This window comes from Anolis carolinensis, chromosome 1, assembly GCF_035594765.1.
Source record: "Anolis carolinensis isolate JA03-04 chromosome 1, rAnoCar3.1.pri, whole genome shotgun sequence".
Lineage (NCBI taxonomy): Eukaryota > Metazoa > Chordata > Lepidosauria > Squamata > Dactyloidae > Anolis > Anolis carolinensis.
The window spans coordinates 13,845,374-13,865,658 of NC_085841.1; the positions used below are offsets into that span (position 1 = coordinate 13,845,374).

The following is a 20,285-nucleotide window of genomic DNA, read 5'->3' on the forward strand; positions in this document are numbered from 1 at the left end:
ATCTAGGAACTTCTCACAGCAATAAAAGTTTGGTAAGTCCTTCCCCACGAAACTTTGCTGCTTGGCTTGCATCCTCAACCAGGCGGGCGTCCCTTCTCGCAGCTACGCATGTGCATGCACTCAACTTTCCCCCATGCTCGTCCTGGATTGCTCTTCTGTTTTGCAAATGCTTGCAAGGAAGGTTATGGCGACCGTTTTTTGGGACAGGAAAGGTGTGCTTCTTGCAAAACCTTAGAAGACCAAGGACTTTCCAAACTCTTTTATTGCTATGAGAAGTTCCTAGATTTCAATGAGGACTGTTGAGTTCCTAGATTTCAATGTTGAGAAGTGGTATTTGGGTCTGGCTTTCAACTGCATATGGTAAATGTTTTCTCCTATACTTTGTTCATTTTTAATTCCAAAATGTAATCTACTTTCTGGAGAGCCCTCGTATATGGTAAACATTCAATGCCATTTGACAAACAACATACAGACAGACACAGAGGCTATTTAACTTTCCAGCTTCTGTCTTTGTGAGAGTATGCTCGATTCCGGCCACAGGAGGAGCTGCTGCTTCATCATCCACTGTGACGACGAGTCCTTTTGATGGAGTACTACTTCATCCGGCACACATGTTGCTGGACTTTTATTTTATGATGTTGTAAATTAGTTAAATTAGCCTCCTCTGCATAAGCGGTCGCTAAATTTTCCTACTTGACAAATGCAAATGTCATTCTGGTTGCTTAGGTAAACAACGAGCTGGGGCTATTTAACAATTGGGCACTCAATTCGACTCAGGCTTTGAACTCGACCTCTTGGTCAGTAGTGATGTATTGCAGCAGGCTACTAACCAGCTGCACCACAGCCCGACCCCTCCTGTTTGAAGTTACAGGAGGGTAGATTTCAATCAAACATTTGAAAGAATGTATTGACAATAAGAATGGTTAAGCAATGAAGCCAACTGTCGGTTCTTCTTCTCTGGATGTTTTCTAGAAGGGATGCTCTCAATGGAGATCCTGCATTGAGCCAGGGGTTGGACCTGATGACCCATAGGGTCCCTACCAACTATCGTAATATGGACCTTAATTGATGCTCAGTACAATTCGATGCTCTCCTTCTTACTCCCTAAAAGAGTCATGCTCCAAGGATGGAAAAAGAGATATCTACCATCTATCATTCAATAGTCAGAACAACTTAGTGCTTTATCTTACACAAATACACATTCTACATATGTCACCTACAACTCAAAAAGGAAGATATGTTCAAGAATATGGTTTGGCAATTTTCATATCTTACATGTTTTCACTCCCTTCTTCTTCTTCTGCTTTCCTTTAGTCCAGTGGTTCTCAACCTGTGAGCCCCCAGATGTTTTGGCTTACAACTCCCAGAAATCACAGCTATTTTACCAGCTGTTAGGATTTCTGGGAGTTGAAGGCCAAAAACATCTGGGGACCCATAGATTGAGATCCACTGCTCTAGTCCTTGTATTTATAAGGTAAAATCCAATTAAAAATTGACATTATTAATTGTATTGTTGAAGGCTTTCATGACTGTCATCACTGGGACGCTGTGTTGTTTCAGGCTGTACAGCTGTGTTCTAGGAGATTTTTTTCCCCCTGCCGTTTGGTCTACATCTGTGGCTGGCATCTGCAGAGAATCCCACCAATATTTTTAATGACTAAACAAAAATCTATAAATACAATCTGTGAAATCTATAAATACAATCTGAAAAGAGGTAAGACAATATAGCTTTATTGTAGAGCTAAAGATTACGATAATGATCCTTGTAATTATATTTTAGTTGTCTGAAAAAGGCATAGTCCAATTCTCATATTAAATTCTAATGATGTGTTCCTAAAGATCTCTCTCCAGCAAATGAGTAATCCAGATAATTTCATGTGAGTGAGCAATATCTGTTGAAGAATAATTTGCACAATAATTCTAATGGAAAAGGAAATCTGACTGGGTCAACATGGGAGTGGGGATAAAAGATCCACAGTGTCTTCTTTAAACAGGCCTCTCATTTTCCAAGGACCATCCAAGCAGACTGCAGCTGTTGTCATGGGGAGGTGAGGAGTGTGCTGCCTTGAACAATTTGCTGGTGTCAGTTTGTGTTTGGCGTCACTGAAACTGCAGCCAGCCCAACGCCCCCTCAGTTGGACAGTCCTTCTAGGCTCTTTGAATTTCTCCCGGAGACTGTGTAGCGGGATGAAGAGGAGGCAAAAGGCTGTGCGGTCTCCCGGAGGAAGCCTTTGGTGGGCTGGGAGGCTTCTCTCCAGGACCGCTAACATCCATTTTGTTTGTCTGAGAAATCTCTGAACTCTCTTGTCCTCCTTCTGTGGTTCTGGGGTCTGCCTTGGCTCCTGGGCCGACGTCTGTTTCTGATAAGTGTTTGTCGGAGTCTGGTGCTGTCTCCTGGGATTCTGGCAGGCAAAGGCAGGAGGAGGTCACGCCGTTTCCCACTGAGCTTCCTTTCTCTGTTTTTGGCTCTTCCAGAAAACCCGCTCCCCGAGGAGCACAAGACATTGCTTTGGTTCCCTCAGGAACCCTCTCTGGTTTCATCTGGGTCCACACAAACGTGCCGCACTTCTACAAAGGGAAGCAAGACTTATGTTAGCCAGGGATACATAAGCGGTGAGGCGATGCAGCTGTTTGGGCTGAGTTCATTTATTAGCTCAAGTCCTGGCACAACATCCCTTTTCCTCCCTTGGCCTCCCCTTTGGCCCACAGCCTACATTTTGATAGCTGGGAGTAACAGAAGGAGGGCTGAGCCATCAGCTTTTTCATCCAGAAAAATGGGGAAGGGCATGAAAAGTTGGAGAAAGAGGCAACAAGTGTAAAGGGTGGGGGGGACTGCAATCTCTGCATCGCCCTTCCATTTGTTGCTCCCCGATTCTGGTTTTCTGAACTTCCTATCCACAGCATGTGCTGTTTGGATCTTATCTCTGCTGATCAAACTCTATTCCCATCAGATTTCATTTCTTGCTACCCGAGTTGCTATGGATACCCTTCTAGACCATTTTGCTTTGCGCAGGCCAGAAGATTTACGACAGGTTTCCAAATAATATTGGCCATTAAGTCTGCAGGAGAAGATCTGATACATTTTAAGAGGAGAAAAGGAAAAATAGGGGGTGTGGGTGTGGAAAATAGAAATACACAGGGTTCCTTCTTCTCCCAACATTTTGATAAGATTTTTCTCTAGAAACATGATTCTGGGCAATCTGGATGGCTCCACATCTTACCCTCTCATGGTACTTTATTGATTTTCCACACCCCTCCAAGCCAAGAGTGACCCCTCCACATTAATTTCTTATTCAAAGGATTCATTTCAGCAACACTCAGGGTTTGTAAAGAGCTCCTACTACATGCAATCCAACTCTTCGGATTTGGCAAGTACAGCCCTGATTAATCCTGTGCTGTTCTACTTTTTCAGCTGTGTTTAAAATGTCCCAGTTTTTCCTTCTTCCTCCCACTTTTCCCTTTTATCCTTAGCTCCTTTGAATTGCTACAAACTGATTTCCAAGTGCAAGAGCAATTTGTACTCAGCTAAGGGCTCTTCTTAGGAGTCCCCAGTGGCACAGCAAGTTAAACCACTGAGCTACTGAACTTGCTGACTGAAAGGTCGGCAGTTTGAATCCAGGGAGCAGAATGAGCTCCCATATTAGCCCCATCTTCTGCCAACCTAGCAGTTCAAAAACATGCAAATGTGAGTAGATCAATAAGTACTGCTTTGGTGGGAAGGTAACGGTGCTCCATACAGTCATGCCAGCCACCTTGGAGACTTCTATGGACAATGTCGGCTTTTCGGCTTAGAAATGGAGATGAGCACCAACCCCCAGAGTTGGACACGACTAGAGTTAATGTCAGGGGAAAACCTTTCCCTTTCCCTCTAAGGGCTCTTTTCAATAAGCACAGGCAAAAAGCAAACTACTGCAGTCCCTCTTGACTTGTGCATTTTTCCTTATTAATATCTGTGGTATTTGACCCTGCTTGGCCAGGCATCTAGAATTTTTCATCTGTGATCTATTGGAGGGGAATCTTTTTGTGAGCATGAGTAAGTGAATTTGTAGATATCAAATCAGTGGACAATGAGGTCGTACTGTAGTCATTGCTTTGGTTACAACCAAAAGAAAATGTGGCATTTGCTCTCCAGGGCATGTGCTGAACTTTGCCAACATGACAGTAGGAGCTGTGGTTGAATATCTTGTCTTCTACTACTTTGCCCTAGCAAAGGCAACATATCATGCCCAATATTGTCATACTCCATCTTTCTAAAGGCCTGAAAGCCAAGAAGACAGTAGCCGAGCCATTTGTTTGTTAGCGCCAAATGCTGGTAATTCTAATCAGCACAATGCATTCCCTGGTGCTATTAGAACAATGAGTTGGAGGCCGTGGGATAAACATATGCCTCTGGCTTCCTGCTGAACCGTAGTCGCACCGGATACACATGGCCTTACCTTCCCTTGATACGGGATATTGGGAGTTGCTCTGGAATCATAATTATGTTTGAAACTGATCTGCTCCTGGAAAAGTCTTGGGAGGCTGCCTGGCGACGGTCGCGGAGAAGTAAGCGGAACTATGATATCAAGTAGGCAAAACATATTGTAGGATTAGACATAATGGATTCTGCAATATTGTGAAAATGCATACATATGTAAATTAGGGAAACAGAATTTTTTTAGCCTAAGGGCTATACTCAAATATATGCACACCAGGAACAGCTGGTGGCTCTCATGTTGGGAGGGATGGGATATAACTATTGGCCTTTAATCCACTTTCTTTTGAAACCATCTGAGCTGGTGCCCATCAACAACAACTTGTGACAAGAAGATAGAGAAGGTATTCCCTTATTCCCTTCCTGAGATGATCCTTTTAACTAGAGATGTCGGGGATTGAACCACCAACCTTCTGCATGCAGAGCAGTTGCCTGACCATCAAACTGTATAGTTTTGCCTTCCCAATAAGGCTTATTCGGGTTGGGTAGCTGTAGAGATCCAAAACCAATCCTGTGAAAGTCAGAGCTGTCTTCTGGTTTATTCCACTTGTATGCAGGGAATGGTATATATAATGTATAGACTTTGGGAGCCCCGGTGGCGAAGTGCATTAAAGCGCTGAGCTGCTGAACTTGCAGACTGAAAGGTCCCAGGTTCAAATCCCGGGAGCAGCTTGAGCGCCCGCTGTTAGCTCCATATCCTGCCAACCTAGCAGTTCGAAAACATGCCAATGTGAGTAGATCAATAGGTACCGCTCCAGCTGGAAGGTAACGGCGCTCCATGCAGTCACGCCGGCCACATGACTTTGGAGGTGTCTACGGACAATGCCAGCTCTTTGGCTTAGAACTGGAAATGAGCACCAACCCCCAGAATCAGACATGACTGGACTTAACATCAGGGGAAATTTACCTTTACTAGACTTTGGGTAAGTAGTTTTCTGTAGCTTAGCAGCCTTACCCAGTCCTAGCATGAAGCGAGTGTGCAGTCCTGAATTTCCTATGATGGAGTGTTTTCATAATTCATGTATTATGTTCCTTTCCAATCTACACGCCACCCACTCCTCTCCTCTTTTTCCTGCATTCTGTAAAATATTCAGGAACATTATCACACTGAAGCTTAAATTGTTTGATGTGTGGCAGGGAGTTTCCCCAAATATGTCATGGGCCGCGTCAAATTTGTGCCCACACATTGTTCCTGGAAACATACTATAGAATGGAAGGAAACAGCTTGTGGATCAACACTGGTCCATAGACTGCCATTTTGAGCAGCACTGTACTATAATCTTGTCCTATGAGATTCCACTGTCTGGGACTTACAAACACACACAACGATGTCATATTCTTCTTTTTCATTTGGGAATGTTGGGCAGCTTTTTAGTTCACAGACCAGCAGCGCTTTCACACTGCAGAATTGCAGCACCAGGACTCCACTTGGCTGCCACTGCAACATCCTGTGGAATCATGGGACTTACAATTTAGGATTTGTGCTTAGGAATGAGTATTTGGAATTCTCAACAAAACTACATAAAACTACAAATCACAGAACTCTACAAGCTGCAGCCATGGCAATTTAAGTGGAATCTCAACACTATGTTTGTTTAATGGTAAAAGGGCCCCAGATTTAGGGAATTTGTGCCCCTGCAGATGCAACTCCTATTTGGATAAGCAATGAGGAGGGCCATATGTTCCTCATCTCTGTTGTAAACTATGTGTAATAATAATAATAATAATAATAATAATAATAATAATAATAATAATAATAATAATAATAATAATAATAATAATAAATTTGTCACCTGACAAAGATTAAAACACCAATATTGATTTTAAAAAGTCCATTTAAAATTCATAGTTTAAAATTGACTGGATATGCCTGCCAGAAGAGATAGATCTTTAATTGTGTCTTGAGTTCTGGCAACTTGTTTATCTTTGAATCTCTTCTGGCAGGTCATCCACAGTCTAGTGCAAAGGCTGTTAGGAACCGTGGGAGTTGCGTTCCAAAACACCTGGAGGGCTAAAGTTTGCCTGTGCCTAGTCTAACAGCAGCTGATGAAAAGATATTCTGGGATAAAGCAATCCAGTTGATAACCTGGACCTAAACCATATAGAGGCTTTAAAGATAATAACCAACACTTTGTACTTTGCTCGAAAACTAATTGGCAACAAGTGGAGTGATTTTAGTATAGGCATAATAGGCTCCCTCCTAGATATTCCTATGACCAATCTGAACTGACTGGAGTTTCCAAACTTAATACACACATAGCCTAATATGCAGCACATTGCAGAAATCCAACCTTGAAGTTACCAGTGCATGCATTATAATCTTCAGGTCCTTCAAATCTAGGAAGGGGCACAGTTGATGTATCAGCCGAAGCTGGTAGTAAGCACTCTTGACCATCACATCAACTTCAGCTAACATTTGGAGAGAGAGAGAGAGAGAGAGAGAGAGAGAGAGAGAGATCCAGGAGCACTCCCAAGCTGCGAACATAGTCTTTCGGGGAGAATGTAACCCCATCCAGAACCGATGTGACGCTCCTCTCATGTCTATAATATACCAGTGGATTCCAGCTGGGACCTCTCTAGGTGGCAAAGTCTCCCACCAGACCCCACAAACTATTATAGCTCTACCACCACAGCCTCCGACTCTGAAATGAGCTGGATCTTGAATTTCTTCCAGAATGGGGCCCATTTCTCCCAGAATATCAAGATCGCTTGCCCAGCTCCAACACATTCTCTCTGTTCTCAAAAGCCTTTTCAGAAACAAAAGCCAAAATCTGGACATGTTAAGAACTCATCCCATCTTGTTTCATTTTACTTTCACTCATAGCATTCATGCCTGGAATATTGTGTCAGAACTGAACAATTACCACAAAGGCAATGTTTTAAGAAGCTAGATTGTTCTGTCTCCCTGCCCCACACCCAGTGCCTCATATTTGCTGGTACAAGCAAATCTACAATACTCCAGCATAATTTGGCCTACATGTTCTTTATGAACAGAATATGGACCTGCCTTTATTCTGGTCCAATGAGTACAGAAATGCATAATCTATGAAACGTAGTCCATGGTTTGCATGTTAATTTTGGACTATAGTTCTCAGAAATGCCTTATTCCTGGGTTGAGTTGGGAAGCCTGACAGATGTTATTCAATGAAATAACTACTTCATGCTTTGATCTACTGGTTATTGTTTACCATTTTATTATGGTTAGCAAACTCTTGGGAACAAAATTCCTGATAAAATAATATAGTGGCCAGAATTCACTAAGGCAGTAATGAATACATTACTGCCTTAGTGAATTCTGGCCACTATATTATTTTATCAGGAATTTTGTTCCCAAGAGTTATCAATCACAATGACTGCTGCCCAGTAAACAGTCTTTACATACCTCCTAAACTAGTGAATATGTTGACATAATTAATATGAATCAGTTGTGAATGCATAAATCTAAGAGCTCATTTTGCAGCAACTGTTGTGATCTAATGACAGAGGGGGAAAGTGGGGAGAAGAAAGAGAAACCAGGATATTTTACAAACAGATGAAAAGGTAGGAAAACAGAGGATTGTCTGTCTGACTGTCCCTACCAAATCAGGACAATCAGTACCATGTGTATATTCTGTTGTTGGGCAATGAATTCCGTTTCATGTCTAAATCTCATGTCTCTGAGAAGATAGCCTATACACCATCATCCCTTTAATGATTTGGGTCCAAGCAACTTGTGAAAACTGATGGTGCTTTGTAGTCAAGACACAATTTCAAAAGATTGAGGGCTTTCTAGCTACATTTGTATTAACGGGGGAAGAACAGATATTTCACTCAGAAAGCTGACTTTGAAGTCAGATCATTAGGCAACCTATACTACTATATTTTAAGGCGCAAACTCTTTCATTTCTTTGTCCAAGCTTTTGGGTTTTTAGTCATGATTTATTTCCAAGTGTATTTTTTAAAAATTAGATGCTGTTTCCATTTTGGTGCTTTTTTATTTCAATAGAGAATATTATTAACTATTTGTCATAAAACTGTCTAGAATTTGATGTTTTCAACTGTGTAATGTAGGCTATGACTTAATGGTCAGGGACGGTGGGAGCTGTAGTTCAACAACATCTGGAAATCACAAATTCTCTCTCCCTGGTCTACATTGGAGATTAAAAATCACTTGGATTTTGTGTAAAATGAGTTGATGCAACTGTCTTTGTGTAAATAAATTGTATCTTATCTTTTAAAAAAGAGATATAGAGGATACAAAATATTATGTAAAGCCTTATGTGATGGATTTCTGGCTAGAAGCCTCAGAAAACCACCATCCTTCCAAACTAGTTCACAGACACAATTTCTTTTGTGGCTCAGAAGGTCAAAGTGAGGCTGGATAAACAACCGCCAGGAGTGGCTTAGGAGTCAGACTCGCCAATGGGACTACAATGCATTCACGAGAGGCTCGGTGACCCGGGATGTCCTTTTTAGCCCTTGTAAAGCTACACTAATGCCCAGGAACAAAGGCATTCTCTGCTAGAGAAGGGGTTAACTGTTAGTTTTAAAAAAACAGGGGCCAAAATGTTACCCAGTGCCCTCAAAACATCATTTCCATCTCTTGCAGAAATCTCAATTGGCAGCAACAACCACTGGCTCCCCAGTTAAAAATTGCACTGTGTGTCACAACTAGAAAAAATACTACTTTTTGGACTACAGCTTCATACACCCTTGTTACCATGGCCATGAAACATGCTGAAAATATACTGAGGATGCATCTACACTGTAGAATTAATGCAGCTTGACACTTCTTTAACTGCCCATGGCTAAATGCGATAGAATCGTGAGATTTATAACTTGGCGAAGCATCAAAACTCTTTGGCAGAAGAGGCTAAAAACTACAACTCCCATTATTCCATTGCATTGAGATATGGCAGTTAAAGTTGTGTGAAACTCCATTAATTTGGCATTGTAGACACACTCATAGTCATGGTAACCACACTGGTGGGGCCATTTAAAGAATCTCATGTTGCCATCACTTGGCAAGGACACTCCTTATTAATCTTCTTTTGTCCCACTTTTTGAGCTGCAATTCGAAAGATTGTATCTCTCTTTATGAACCTGTCTGAACAATAGGCTCAGGCAAAAGGAAACTGCTGCAATCTCCCTTAAGCTTGAGTGTCCCTCCTTCTTAATACTTTTTGCCATCTTGACTACACTCTGATTTTTGCTTAGCCATATGTGTCCCAGTTTCTACTTATGAAATATTACAGTGCATATAACAGAGGTCGACCTTTGCTACCTTGACCACACACTGATGATGCTTGGCCACACATATCTCAGTTTTCACCAGTGAAATGTTGGAAGTTATGGAGCATGAGCCCTAAAAGTAACTTTAAAAAAAATCTCAGTAGCATGATATTTCATAAGCAATAGTTCTGCAAACCCAACATCTCCACAAAAGGCCATTCTTTGAAGAGCTTTAGTCTAAACTCAGACATCTGCCTCTGCATGAGCAGTATAATACACAATGTCACATATGGAAGTTATCCTCCCCAAACTAAAAAAACACAGATGTGTGACTGAATGAGGTGGTGTTGTCAGTATGCAGTTGACAGGTCACTCATCTGTCATCACTAGTTATTGCGATGGGTAATGACAAAAAAGGCCAACAAGTACAGAATTGGGGTCTACTGTTTCCTGTCTTCTTGATCCTTTCCTACTTTGCAAACATCTGCAGAGGTCCTTTTAATCTTGATGCAGGTTTTAAGATTTGTAGTCATTTATAAGCCCCATCTACATGGCCATATAATGCAGTTTGAACTTCACCGAAATGAGTCTACACTGACCATAAAGTGTGGTTTCTTTGTTTTAAATATTTATTTATTAAAATAGCCATACATTTGCATTTGTTTGTTGTGTACAGAGCAATATTTTCCAGCGATTACTGTTTCATTATCATTTTTGACGTAATATCTTTCTTCTATAATGTGGTTTCAAACTGCATTTTATGGCAGTGTAGATGTGGCCATAGTCATTTGGAGTATAGTCATAGTTCCCATCAAAACTGCCATATAAATGCAATTCGAAACCTCATTCTATGGTTAGTGTAGACTAGGGGTATCAAACTCATTGTCACCTTAGCCTTATAGTTGCCTTCAAAAGAGCCTTTGAATCCATGGATGGGGAATCCATAGCCAATTGCACATTTTTTACATAGTGCTCGGAGCTCTTCGGTTTTTATCCAGTCTGGGTCCTCAGATGTTATTAAACAACAACTCCCATCACTTTTGATTATCAGGGAATTGTAATCCAACAGTACCTGTGTCTCTGACATTGAGGAAAGGTTAAGGAACATTTTAAAGTCAGACATCATATCCACAAGCCTTGTATCTAAATTTGATTCCCACTCTCTTGACTAAACAGAACAAACTGCAGCATTCCAGATGCTGCTGTATCACAACTACCATAATCTCTAACCATTTTTGTGTGTCAGAAACAGCTTGAAAAACTGCAAGTCACTTCTGGTGTGAGATAACTGGCCGTCTGCATGGACGTCGCCCAAGGGATGCCCAGATAATTTTGATGTTTTTACCATCCTTGTGGGAGGCTTCTCTCATATCCCTGCATGGAGCTGCAGCTGATAGAGGGAGCTCATCCATGCCCTCCTCAGTTTTGGATTCGAACTGGCAACCTTCAGGTCTTGATGAGGAATACAGGAGTTATAGTCCAAAATCTGGAGGGCCACATGGAATGACATGGTGCATTGGATTTGTCCCGTGGGCCTTGTGTTTGAGACATGTGGTGTAGAACATATTTGTGAATTTCTCATTCTGGCTGAAACCAAGGTGGTTGGAGAAAAAGAGGGTTCCTACCTATTCCATGGGTAGGCTGCCTCTTGGTGTATTTAATGGCCGGAACCAACTTACAGGGTGGCTTCTGGAAATCACTTCTTTGTGTGCTCTTTGGATCGTAAGGAGCCTTCGGACGCTGCATAAATGCTCCGTGGGTCGGCCACCAGTGACCCTTAACACAGACAACAGAAAGAATCAATCCACCAGTCACTTCATTTATACTTTGTCTTTTTCTCCCCTGGAACTGGGATTCATAACAATTTATGGATACAGAATATAAGTAACAGCATGCTGCTTAAAAAAAACCATTAAAATGGTTTGAAAATAGCTGAAGACCTGCAGTCCCTCAAAGTTTTAAAAGCAGGAAGAGAACATTAAACAGTACATTAGAATGAAACAGTGCTTTACATCTGTCAAGCCACTCCAGTGGTTCCCAACCTGTGATACGTGGACCATCAATGGTCCCCAAGAACTAAATATGGTCTGCAGCCTCATTGTTACTACACCATTGCAACAAGCGTGACTGGCCTCATGAAACTCTCTTATAGTGCCAAGGCAATGGAGAGGCTGACTACCCACGAAAGGGAATGACAACAAGCCTCCTGGCTGCTGCTTCTCCTCCTCCTCCCTCCCCCTGAGCGGAGCCGTTCCATGTGGCACCTGGAAGCAGGGGTGCCTTGGTGTCTTCGTTTTTAGGGCTGTTCCTTGGGTTATTTGGGGTGCTGATTCAGAAAATTGCATTGGATAGACCACATCAGCTCTAGATTATTAAATATGGTTTTTTGTGGGCGAGCAGATGGCAACTACTGGATGGCATATGTTCTGTATCAGAAACTAGAACTGATGTTGTCTATCCAATGCAGTTTTCTAAATCATCACCCCAAATAACCAAACCGAATCTAAAGTTGACCACAAACTGTTTCGTAACCCTTTTGGTACTAATGTTGGAGAGTGGCCCTGGTCAAAGTGGTCCCTGGTCAAAAAAAGGTTGGGAACCACTGCACTATATATAACTTTTGTTCCTATTAAACTGCCTGGCAACATCATATGGAATTTCGGGATTTGCAGTTTTAGGAGGGCCATTTAAAATTCTCAGCCAAAGAGCTCTTGGGCCCCACTGAACTACAAATTAATGATTAATAATAATAATAATAATAAATCACATAGTCCTAAACACTTGGGAAGTGTTCGACTTGTGATTTTGTGATACGAAATCCAGCATATATATCTCGTTTGCTGTGTCATACTATTTTGTGTCAATAATAATAATAACTTTATTCTTATATTCCGCCACCATCTCGGGGTGACTTATATATGGGACAAAATGTCCACAAGACATAAAACCAAAACAATCAGTTACAACAAAAACACACTAAAATAATACCTAGTAAAATATAACAATTCAAATAAAAACAAAATTAAATAAAACATAAGAATATAAAACAGCAGCATTGAAATGCCAGAATGCCATATGATATTGCCATGGCAGTTAAAGTGGAATAATATATATATTCTCACCTGCTTTCTTTTGGTATCCTCCGTTTCCATGTAAAGTACTGGCTCATTTAAAAATTTGGTGTTTGTCTTAATGAATTTTGCATGTATCGGCTGGGGATTATGGCGCCATTCCAACATATACCGGGGTTTTGGTTTCCCTGGCGTATACATTTCTGGCATCTTTTCCAATATGTTATTCCTTTGTGGGAGTTCAATATTAAATACTCTGAAGCTATCAGGGCTGAAAAATATAAGAAGGCAGGCAGAACATTGAGTATCCAGAAAATAGCTATTTCAAAAGCACCACAGATGCCTCTCTCAGGTTAAAATAATGGGTATTTTATAAAGGACTTGAATTTCATCCCAATAGCATATCTTATAACAAGTACAAAATGCATTAATAGTTCAACCAGGAGGTCAAAATAAAATACGAGTGGGTGAAATATTCAAAAGGGAAGGCAGTGGGAGGGAATGCAAGGAAGGAGCTAAAACATGCTTCTTTGTCCATAGGTAAGGCTATTAATATTTCTATTAGCCTTTTCCAGTTCTAGCTTCATGCCTTCCAAATGAATTGGGGTTAATACCCATCATTAGTGGCTGGGAGTGATGGGCATTACAGTCAAGTAGGAAATAAGGTACCACTTATAAAAGTGGGGAGGCAAGTTTAACTAATTTACAACGTTGGAATGAGGAAGTGCCATCAGAGTGGATGATGAAGCAGCTGTTCCCCCCTGTGGCCAGAATTGAACATCCCCCTCGGGAGAAGGTTAAATTGCCTCTGCGTCTGTCTGTCTGTCTGTCTCTGTCTCGGTTCGATGTGTTTATGGGCATTGAATGTTTGCCCTGTATGTACATAATGTGATCCACCCTGAGTCCCCTTCGGGGTGAGAAGGGCGGAATATAAATACTGTAAATAAATTGTCGAAAGCTTTCATGGCCTTCGACAATACACTGGGAGAAGCAGGAGTCAAGAGGCTTTAACTAGGTAATTTTAATCACAAAAATGTGAGTCAAGCACTGAAAGGGTTAAATAAGCCAGCAATGCCTTGAGGAGAGTGAGTCAACGGAAGCCTGTTCGAGTTAGTGGGCCAAAGCTAGTGTCGTCCTGAAGAGTATGAGAAAGACTCAGTGTGAGAGAGGTCTCAGTGTGAGAAGGCCTTGCCTGTGAAGCTCCAGTGTGAAGGCTGCTGTGTGTAAAAGCAACTATGTGAAGCTCCTGTGTAACTTCAGTGTGAGAGAAGACTCTGTGAGAGTGAAGCTGTTTATTTGCATGAGAAAGAAGCCCAGCATGGAAGCAAAGAAGGAAATATAAAGAACTTTAATTGTGTTATGGAAACCTTGTTTTTCTAAATAGTACAACCATATTATTTTGCTATAAAGAAAAGCCTCCAAAGGAAGAGAAAACATTTGGCCTGTGTGTTTTTGTTCTTTTTATCATTTTTGGTTACTGGCGCTGAGTCACACTGTTACTAATAAGTTACTCTGCTTTATGTTTATGAGGAAGGTCTTTTATTAATTGACCACCTTGATTAGCATTGACAGGAAACAATTAGGGACAGCTAACACCCCCCAACAAAGGATTCCCCCAGTCAGGAAGCAGCCTGGTTTTGAAGCTGCAAGGCTGTTCAATACTAATCAAGGAGGCCAATTGCAACTTTCACACTTGCCTCAAGCAGGCAAGAGTTCTTTCTCCCACCCTGGACCTTCCACAGATATATAAACCTCACTTGTCTAGTTTCCAACAGACCTCACAACCTCTGAGGATGCCTGCCATAGATGAGGACAAAACGTCAGGAGAGAATGCTTCTGGAACATGGCTATACAGTCCAGAAAACTCATAGCAACTCAAAGTCTTTGTAGTTTGATAAACTTTTCTCATGTTGTATGTTAGGACCAATTAGGAAATGACATTTATAACCCAGGAACAAAAATCGTGTTATATAGTATTATAGTTCTTACAGTGCTTAAAGCCAGTTCATTGTGAGTCCCTTTGCCACTCACTCTTGGGCTGCTGCCACAATGGTATGCCAGGTCCGTGGCCTTTCAACTGACTTAAGTCCCAAAAATACCCTCCTCTCATTCCTGATAAGCAGCTGTTTAAGGGGCCCTCATTCAAAAATTCACGAGCAGAAGCTGGTCCCATTCAACATTCCTCTTTGTCGTGCCTTGAATTCCTGGACTTATTCTAATCGCTAGCCTTTCTCAGGGTAGACTCATCTAATCATTGGGTTTTATGTAAGTGTTGACTTGTTATTTGCAATTTGATCCAGTTGGGTTTTTCTCTAGCTGGAGCCAACAATGAGATTTTGGGTTTGCCTTCCCTGCCTGTCCAATCCGTCGTCCACTGCTGTTGCCTCCGTCATCCATGGACAGTTTTTCCCCTCCACCCCCATCCCGACCCTTAATGTCCTGCCGGGAACTCATTCCAAACACACGACTGTCTCCTGTCTATTCTTAGCCCTCTCTTCTTATCAGCAGCCGCCTCTGAGACGTCAACCCAAGGTCTCTCCATCACCCCTTCCTCGGATGTGGTTTGATGGAATCTCTCCTCTAATGACTTTTATCTCTACTTAACCAGCTTGGCCTCCAGCCATTCCCTACCATCTCTGATTGTATCCAGCAAAGTGCATGACGCCCAACATCCCTCCAGGGATCTCCTTGGGCTACATCTGCACTACATGGTTATCACAATTTTATATTTTTGAGGCCCCTTCTACTACTTCTTCTTTATTCGTTCAGTCATTTCCGACTCTTCGTGACCTCATGGACCAGTCCACGCCAGAGCTCCCTGTCATTGCCCCCAATTCCTTCAAGGTCAAGCCAGTCACTTCAAAGATACCATCCATCCATCTTGCCCTTGATCGACCCCTCTTCCTTTTTCCTTCCATTTTCCCCAGCATCATGATCTTTTCCAAGCTTTCCTGTCTTCTCACGATGTGGCCAAAGTACTTCATCTTTGCCTCTAATATCCTTCCCTCCAGTGAGCAGCCAGGCTTTATTTCCTGGAGGATGGACTGGTTGGATCTTCTTGCGGTCCAAAGCACTCTCAGGATTTTCCTCCAGCACCAAAGTTCAAAAGCATCTCTCTTCCTTCACTCAGCCTTCATTATGGTCCAGCTCTCACATCCATAGGTTACTACAAGGAATACCATTGCTTTCACTATGCCAGTGTGATGTCCCTGCTTTTCACTATTTTATCGAGGTTGGCCATTGCTCTCCTCCCAAGAAGTAGACGTCTTCTGATTTCCTGGCTGCAGTCTGCATCTGCAGTGATCTTCGCAGCTAGAACTATAAAGTCTGTCACTGTCTCCACATTTTCTCCCTCTATTTGCCAGTTATCAATCAGTCTGGTTGCCATAATCTTGGTTTTCTTGATGTTTAACTGCGACCCAGCTTTTGCACTTTCTTCTTTCACCGTGGTTATAAGGCTCCTCAGCTCTTCCTCACTTTCGGCCATCAGAGTGGTATCATCTGCATACCTAAGGTTGTTAATGTTTCTTCCAGCAACTTTAACTCCAGCCTTGGATTCGTCAAGACCCGCACGTCGCATGATGTGTTCTGCATACAAGTTGAATAGATAGGGTGAAAGTATACAGCCGTGCCGTACTCCTTTCCCAATCTTGAACCAGTCTGTTGTTCCGTGATCTGTTCTTACTGTGGCTGCTTGGTCTTTATACAGATTTCTCAGGAGACAGACAAGGTGACTTGTTATTCCCATACCAACTTCTACACTGCCATAGAAAAACCAGATTGTCTGCTTTGAACAGGATTATATGGCAGTGTAGACTCATATAATCCAATTCAAAGCAGGTAACGTGGATTATATGGAAGTAGAAGGGGCCTAAGAATCTCCACTGCAGTTCTAGGGACAATTGGAGATTGACAGTGGAGTCTTGCTGCAGAATCTAAAGATTCCAAGAGCTATGTCTATAAAATGGTGTAATAAAGTAGAAACTAAATCTGTAAATTATTAAAGGGATACAAACCAAGGGCACATCTATATTGTAGAATGAATACAATTAGACACCACTTGGTTCAATGCTATGGAATTATGAGGACTGCCGTTTCAAAAGGTCTTTAGACTTCTCTGCTCTTGTTTTTATGTTTGTTGGCTTTCACTATTGCATGGTTACAATTGCAGGGATTAAATGAGAAGGCGGTTTAGACCGGAGCTGGGGAAAGGAATAATTTTTGCACTAAAACACCCAGGGCCTTTCCACAAAAGGCAGAAAATCCCACATTATCTGAGTGTGGACTCAGATAACCCAGCTCAAAGCAGATACTGTGGGGTTTTCTGCCTTGATATTCTGGAATATAGGGCTATGTGGAAGGGACCCCAGACAGTATGGGGATATTGGGAACTGTAATCCCTCCTTCAATTGCTCGAAATAGCTCTGGTTGAGCCACATTCCCCACCGGTATGGGCCCTTCCCCACAGCCAGATTATCCCAGGTAGATAATCTACAGTATCCGCTTGAATTTATTTATTTATTGCACTTATATACAGCTTTTCTCACCCCTAGGGGGACTCAAAGCGGCTACCAACATAATCAATGGCAAATTTCAATGTAAAACAAGACATATCAAAACAACAACAGTACAAAACAACAACAATACATTAAAACCATTACAATTATAAAACTATAAGACAGTCACACACTGGATTATCTGAGTCCACACTGCCATATAATCCGGTTCAATGTGGATTTTATACAGCTGTGTGGAAGGGGCCTACTCTAGACTAGTTTCCAAGAATTAAAATATAAAATAACCACCTTTTAATTTGTGTTTTTAAATACATTACAACTGTGCCCTTGGTTCACTTTTGGTATGATAAATAAATGTATCTGTCCTGCAACTTTGGCCCCTTCTGCATTGGTGTATAATCCAGATTATCAAATCAGATAATCCACATTATCCGAGTCTATACTGCCATATAATCCAGTTAGAAGCCGATGGATTTTATATGATGGGATCTTAATTTTCACATTACTGACAGATAGAGCCGCTACCTTCCCGCCAGAGCGGTACCTATTGATCTACTCACATTTGCATGTTTTCGAACTGCTAGGTTGGCAGGAGCTGGGGCTAACAGTGGGCGCTCATTCCGCTCCCGGGATTTGAACCTGGGACCTTTTGGTCCTCAAGTTCAGCAGCTCAACGCTTTAACACTGTGCCACCAGAGGCGCTCCATGCAGTCATGCCGGCTACATGACCTTGGAGGTGTCTACGGACAACGCCGGCTCTTCGGCTTAGAAATGGAGATGAGCACCAACCCCCTGAGTCGGTCATGACTGGACTTAGTCAGGGAAAAACCTTTACCTTTTACCCTGGGTTTGAATACATAGTAAGACTAATGATCTGATAGAGAGACCGCATTGAGCAGTGGTTTGAATATTGGACTATGGCTCTAGGAGTCCAGAGTTCAATTCTTTTCTTGGCCCTGGAAACTCACTTGGAAAAGGCTTGCTTCTGGGGTGAGGGTGAATCTACACCAGGCTTAAGCGGCTGAGGGGGGAAAGGAAAGGGCCTGAGGCTGTTAGGGATGGTGGGAGTTGGAGTCCAAAACACCCGGAGGGACCAAGTTTGTCTGTGCCTGACCTACATTAAAAATCAACACAGCCCTCTCTCATATAGTTGTATAAAATCCACACTGAACTGGATTATATGACTGGGGAAGGGCCCCCAGTTTGACACCACTTTAAGTGCTCAATACTGTGCAATCATGGGAGATGCAGTTTTATAGGGTTCTTCTCTCCATAGCCTGGAGCCCTAGCAGTGAAAGTGGTGCCAAAGTGCATTGATTCTACAGTGCAGATGCATGCCTTGGAAGCCAAGCAGGGTGAGTGATAATTCAGCTCTGTATATTATATATTCCTCCCATCTTTAATCCCCTTGGAAGGGCGCAAGACTTACACGGCCGGCGGGAGCCCCTTTCCTCTCCGCCTCATAGTCACCATCTGGTGCATGACTGCGGGCTGGGAACCATAGGAGCCAAGGGAAACACCGCCGAACGTGGGGACAATGGGGCTGAATGGCTGCTAAGCGACAGGGACGAAGGAGGCGGGACAGAAGGAGGGCTCCATTGACTCCAGAGAGGCAGGTGGGCCAAGTGGGAGGAGCTACAATCCACCTGAGCCCCTCCCCTTCCTCCTCCACCCAGCAGCCATTCTGGGTCTGTGGGCTTGCCTGTTGGAGGGTTTTTGGAAGCAAATAATACAGTTCACTAAATTGATTCTTTTCTCAAAAACACTTTGGAAATGGGTGTCTTCACTGGAGTCAAAAAGCCAGGTTCCAAGATTTAAAATGCAGAAGGTATAATAAAATATATTAATAATATATAGCAGCAAAGAACTGGTGGGATCACAAACCTGCAAAAATATTGGAAAATGAGCACGCAAAGATACTGTGGGACTTCTGAATCCAGACTGACAAAGTTCTGGAACACAACACACCAGACATCACAGTTATGGAAGAGAAAAAGGTTTGGATCATTGATGTTGCCATCCCAGGGGACAGTTGCATCAACGAAAAACAACAGGAAAAACTCAGCCGCTATCAGGACCTCAAGATTGAACTTCAAAGACTCTGGCAGAAACCAGTGCAGGTGGTCCCAGTGGTGATGGGCACATTGGGTGCCGTGCCAAAAGATCTCAGCCAGCATTTGGAAAAAATAGGCATTGACAAAATCACAGTCTGCCAACTGCAAAAGGCCACCCTACTGGGATCTGCACGCATCATCCGAAAATACATCACACAGTCCTAGACACTTGGGAAGTGTTCGACTTGTGATTTTGTGATATGAAATCCAGCATATCTATCTTGTTTGCTGTGTCATAATAAAATAATAATAATAATAATAAGATAGTAATCATAGAATCATAGAGTTGGAAGAGACCTCATGGACCATCCAGCCCAACCCCCTGCCAAGAAGCAGGAAATCACATTCGAAGCATCCCCGACGGATGGCCATCCAGCCGCTGCTTAAAAGCCTCCAAAGAAGGAGCCTCCACCACACTCTGGGGCAGAGAAATCCACTGCTTTTTATTTATTTTGTGTCAAAAGCATTGCATAATAAATAAGTGTAATAGCGATAAAATAAAGGAATCACAAACAGCTAATTAGTTTTGGACCAAAAGTGGGCAACAGCAACCGCATTGTCCGTAGCTTTAAACAACAACTCCTCTGTGCATGAGGCAGGGCTTTGTGGGCAAGCATACATCTGCGGAGTTGTTTGTTCTGCTCCACAGTCACACCAGGTGGAGGATTCCTCCAGGTAGTGCCATCTTGCCAGGTTGTCTTTTGATCAGCCCACTCCGCTTCTCAGTCTGTTCAGGGACTTCCAAGATGCCCATTCTTGCTTTAAAAGAGAGACATATACTATGTGTTAAAATCAATAAGACTATTAAAAATAAGATAGAAACAGCATTTAGAGATGAAACCGTAAAATTAAAAACATCTAATATAAACAATAAAATTACATTATCTAAAATTGTAGA

The 20,285-nt window shown here is 42.3% G+C and overlaps 2 protein-coding genes across 2 annotated transcripts in view; both read right to left on the bottom strand.

Moving 5' to 3' along the window:
• The window catches only part of erlec1 (endoplasmic reticulum lectin 1), a 462,586-nt gene that overhangs the window by 144,271 nt on the left and 298,030 nt on the right, over positions 1–20,285 (bottom strand). The window lies entirely within an intron of this gene.
• Positions 1,716–18,883, bottom strand: c1h2orf73 (chromosome 1 C2orf73 homolog). Its single transcript, XM_003216154.3, has 5 exons — positions 18,703–18,883; positions 12,808–13,027; positions 11,311–11,461; positions 4,437–4,555; positions 1,716–2,568 (listed from the first exon to the last, which is right to left on the bottom strand). Exons 1-5 carry the CDS (start codon positions 18,753–18,755, stop codon positions 2,149–2,151), a joined length of 963 nt encoding a protein of 320 aa, XP_003216202.3. The 5' UTR covers positions 18,756–18,883; the 3' UTR covers positions 1,716–2,148.

What these genes read in the sequence shown, in the direction of transcription:
- c1h2orf73 (XM_003216154.3), bottom strand. Translation starts at nt 18,755, where the DNA reads ATGCACCAGATGGTGACTATGAGGCGGAGAGGAAAGGGGCTCCCGCCG. An exon ending in AAGGGGCTCCCGCCGGCCGT is followed by an intron (nt 13,028 to 18,702) that starts GTAAGTCTTGCG and finishes TATATTTTTCAG; the next exon opens with CCCTGATAGCTTCAGAGTAT. An exon ending in AGGATACCAAAAGAAAGCAG is followed by an intron (nt 11,462 to 12,807) that starts GTGAGAATATAT and finishes GTCTGTGTTAAG; the next exon opens with GGTCACTGGTGGCCGACCCA.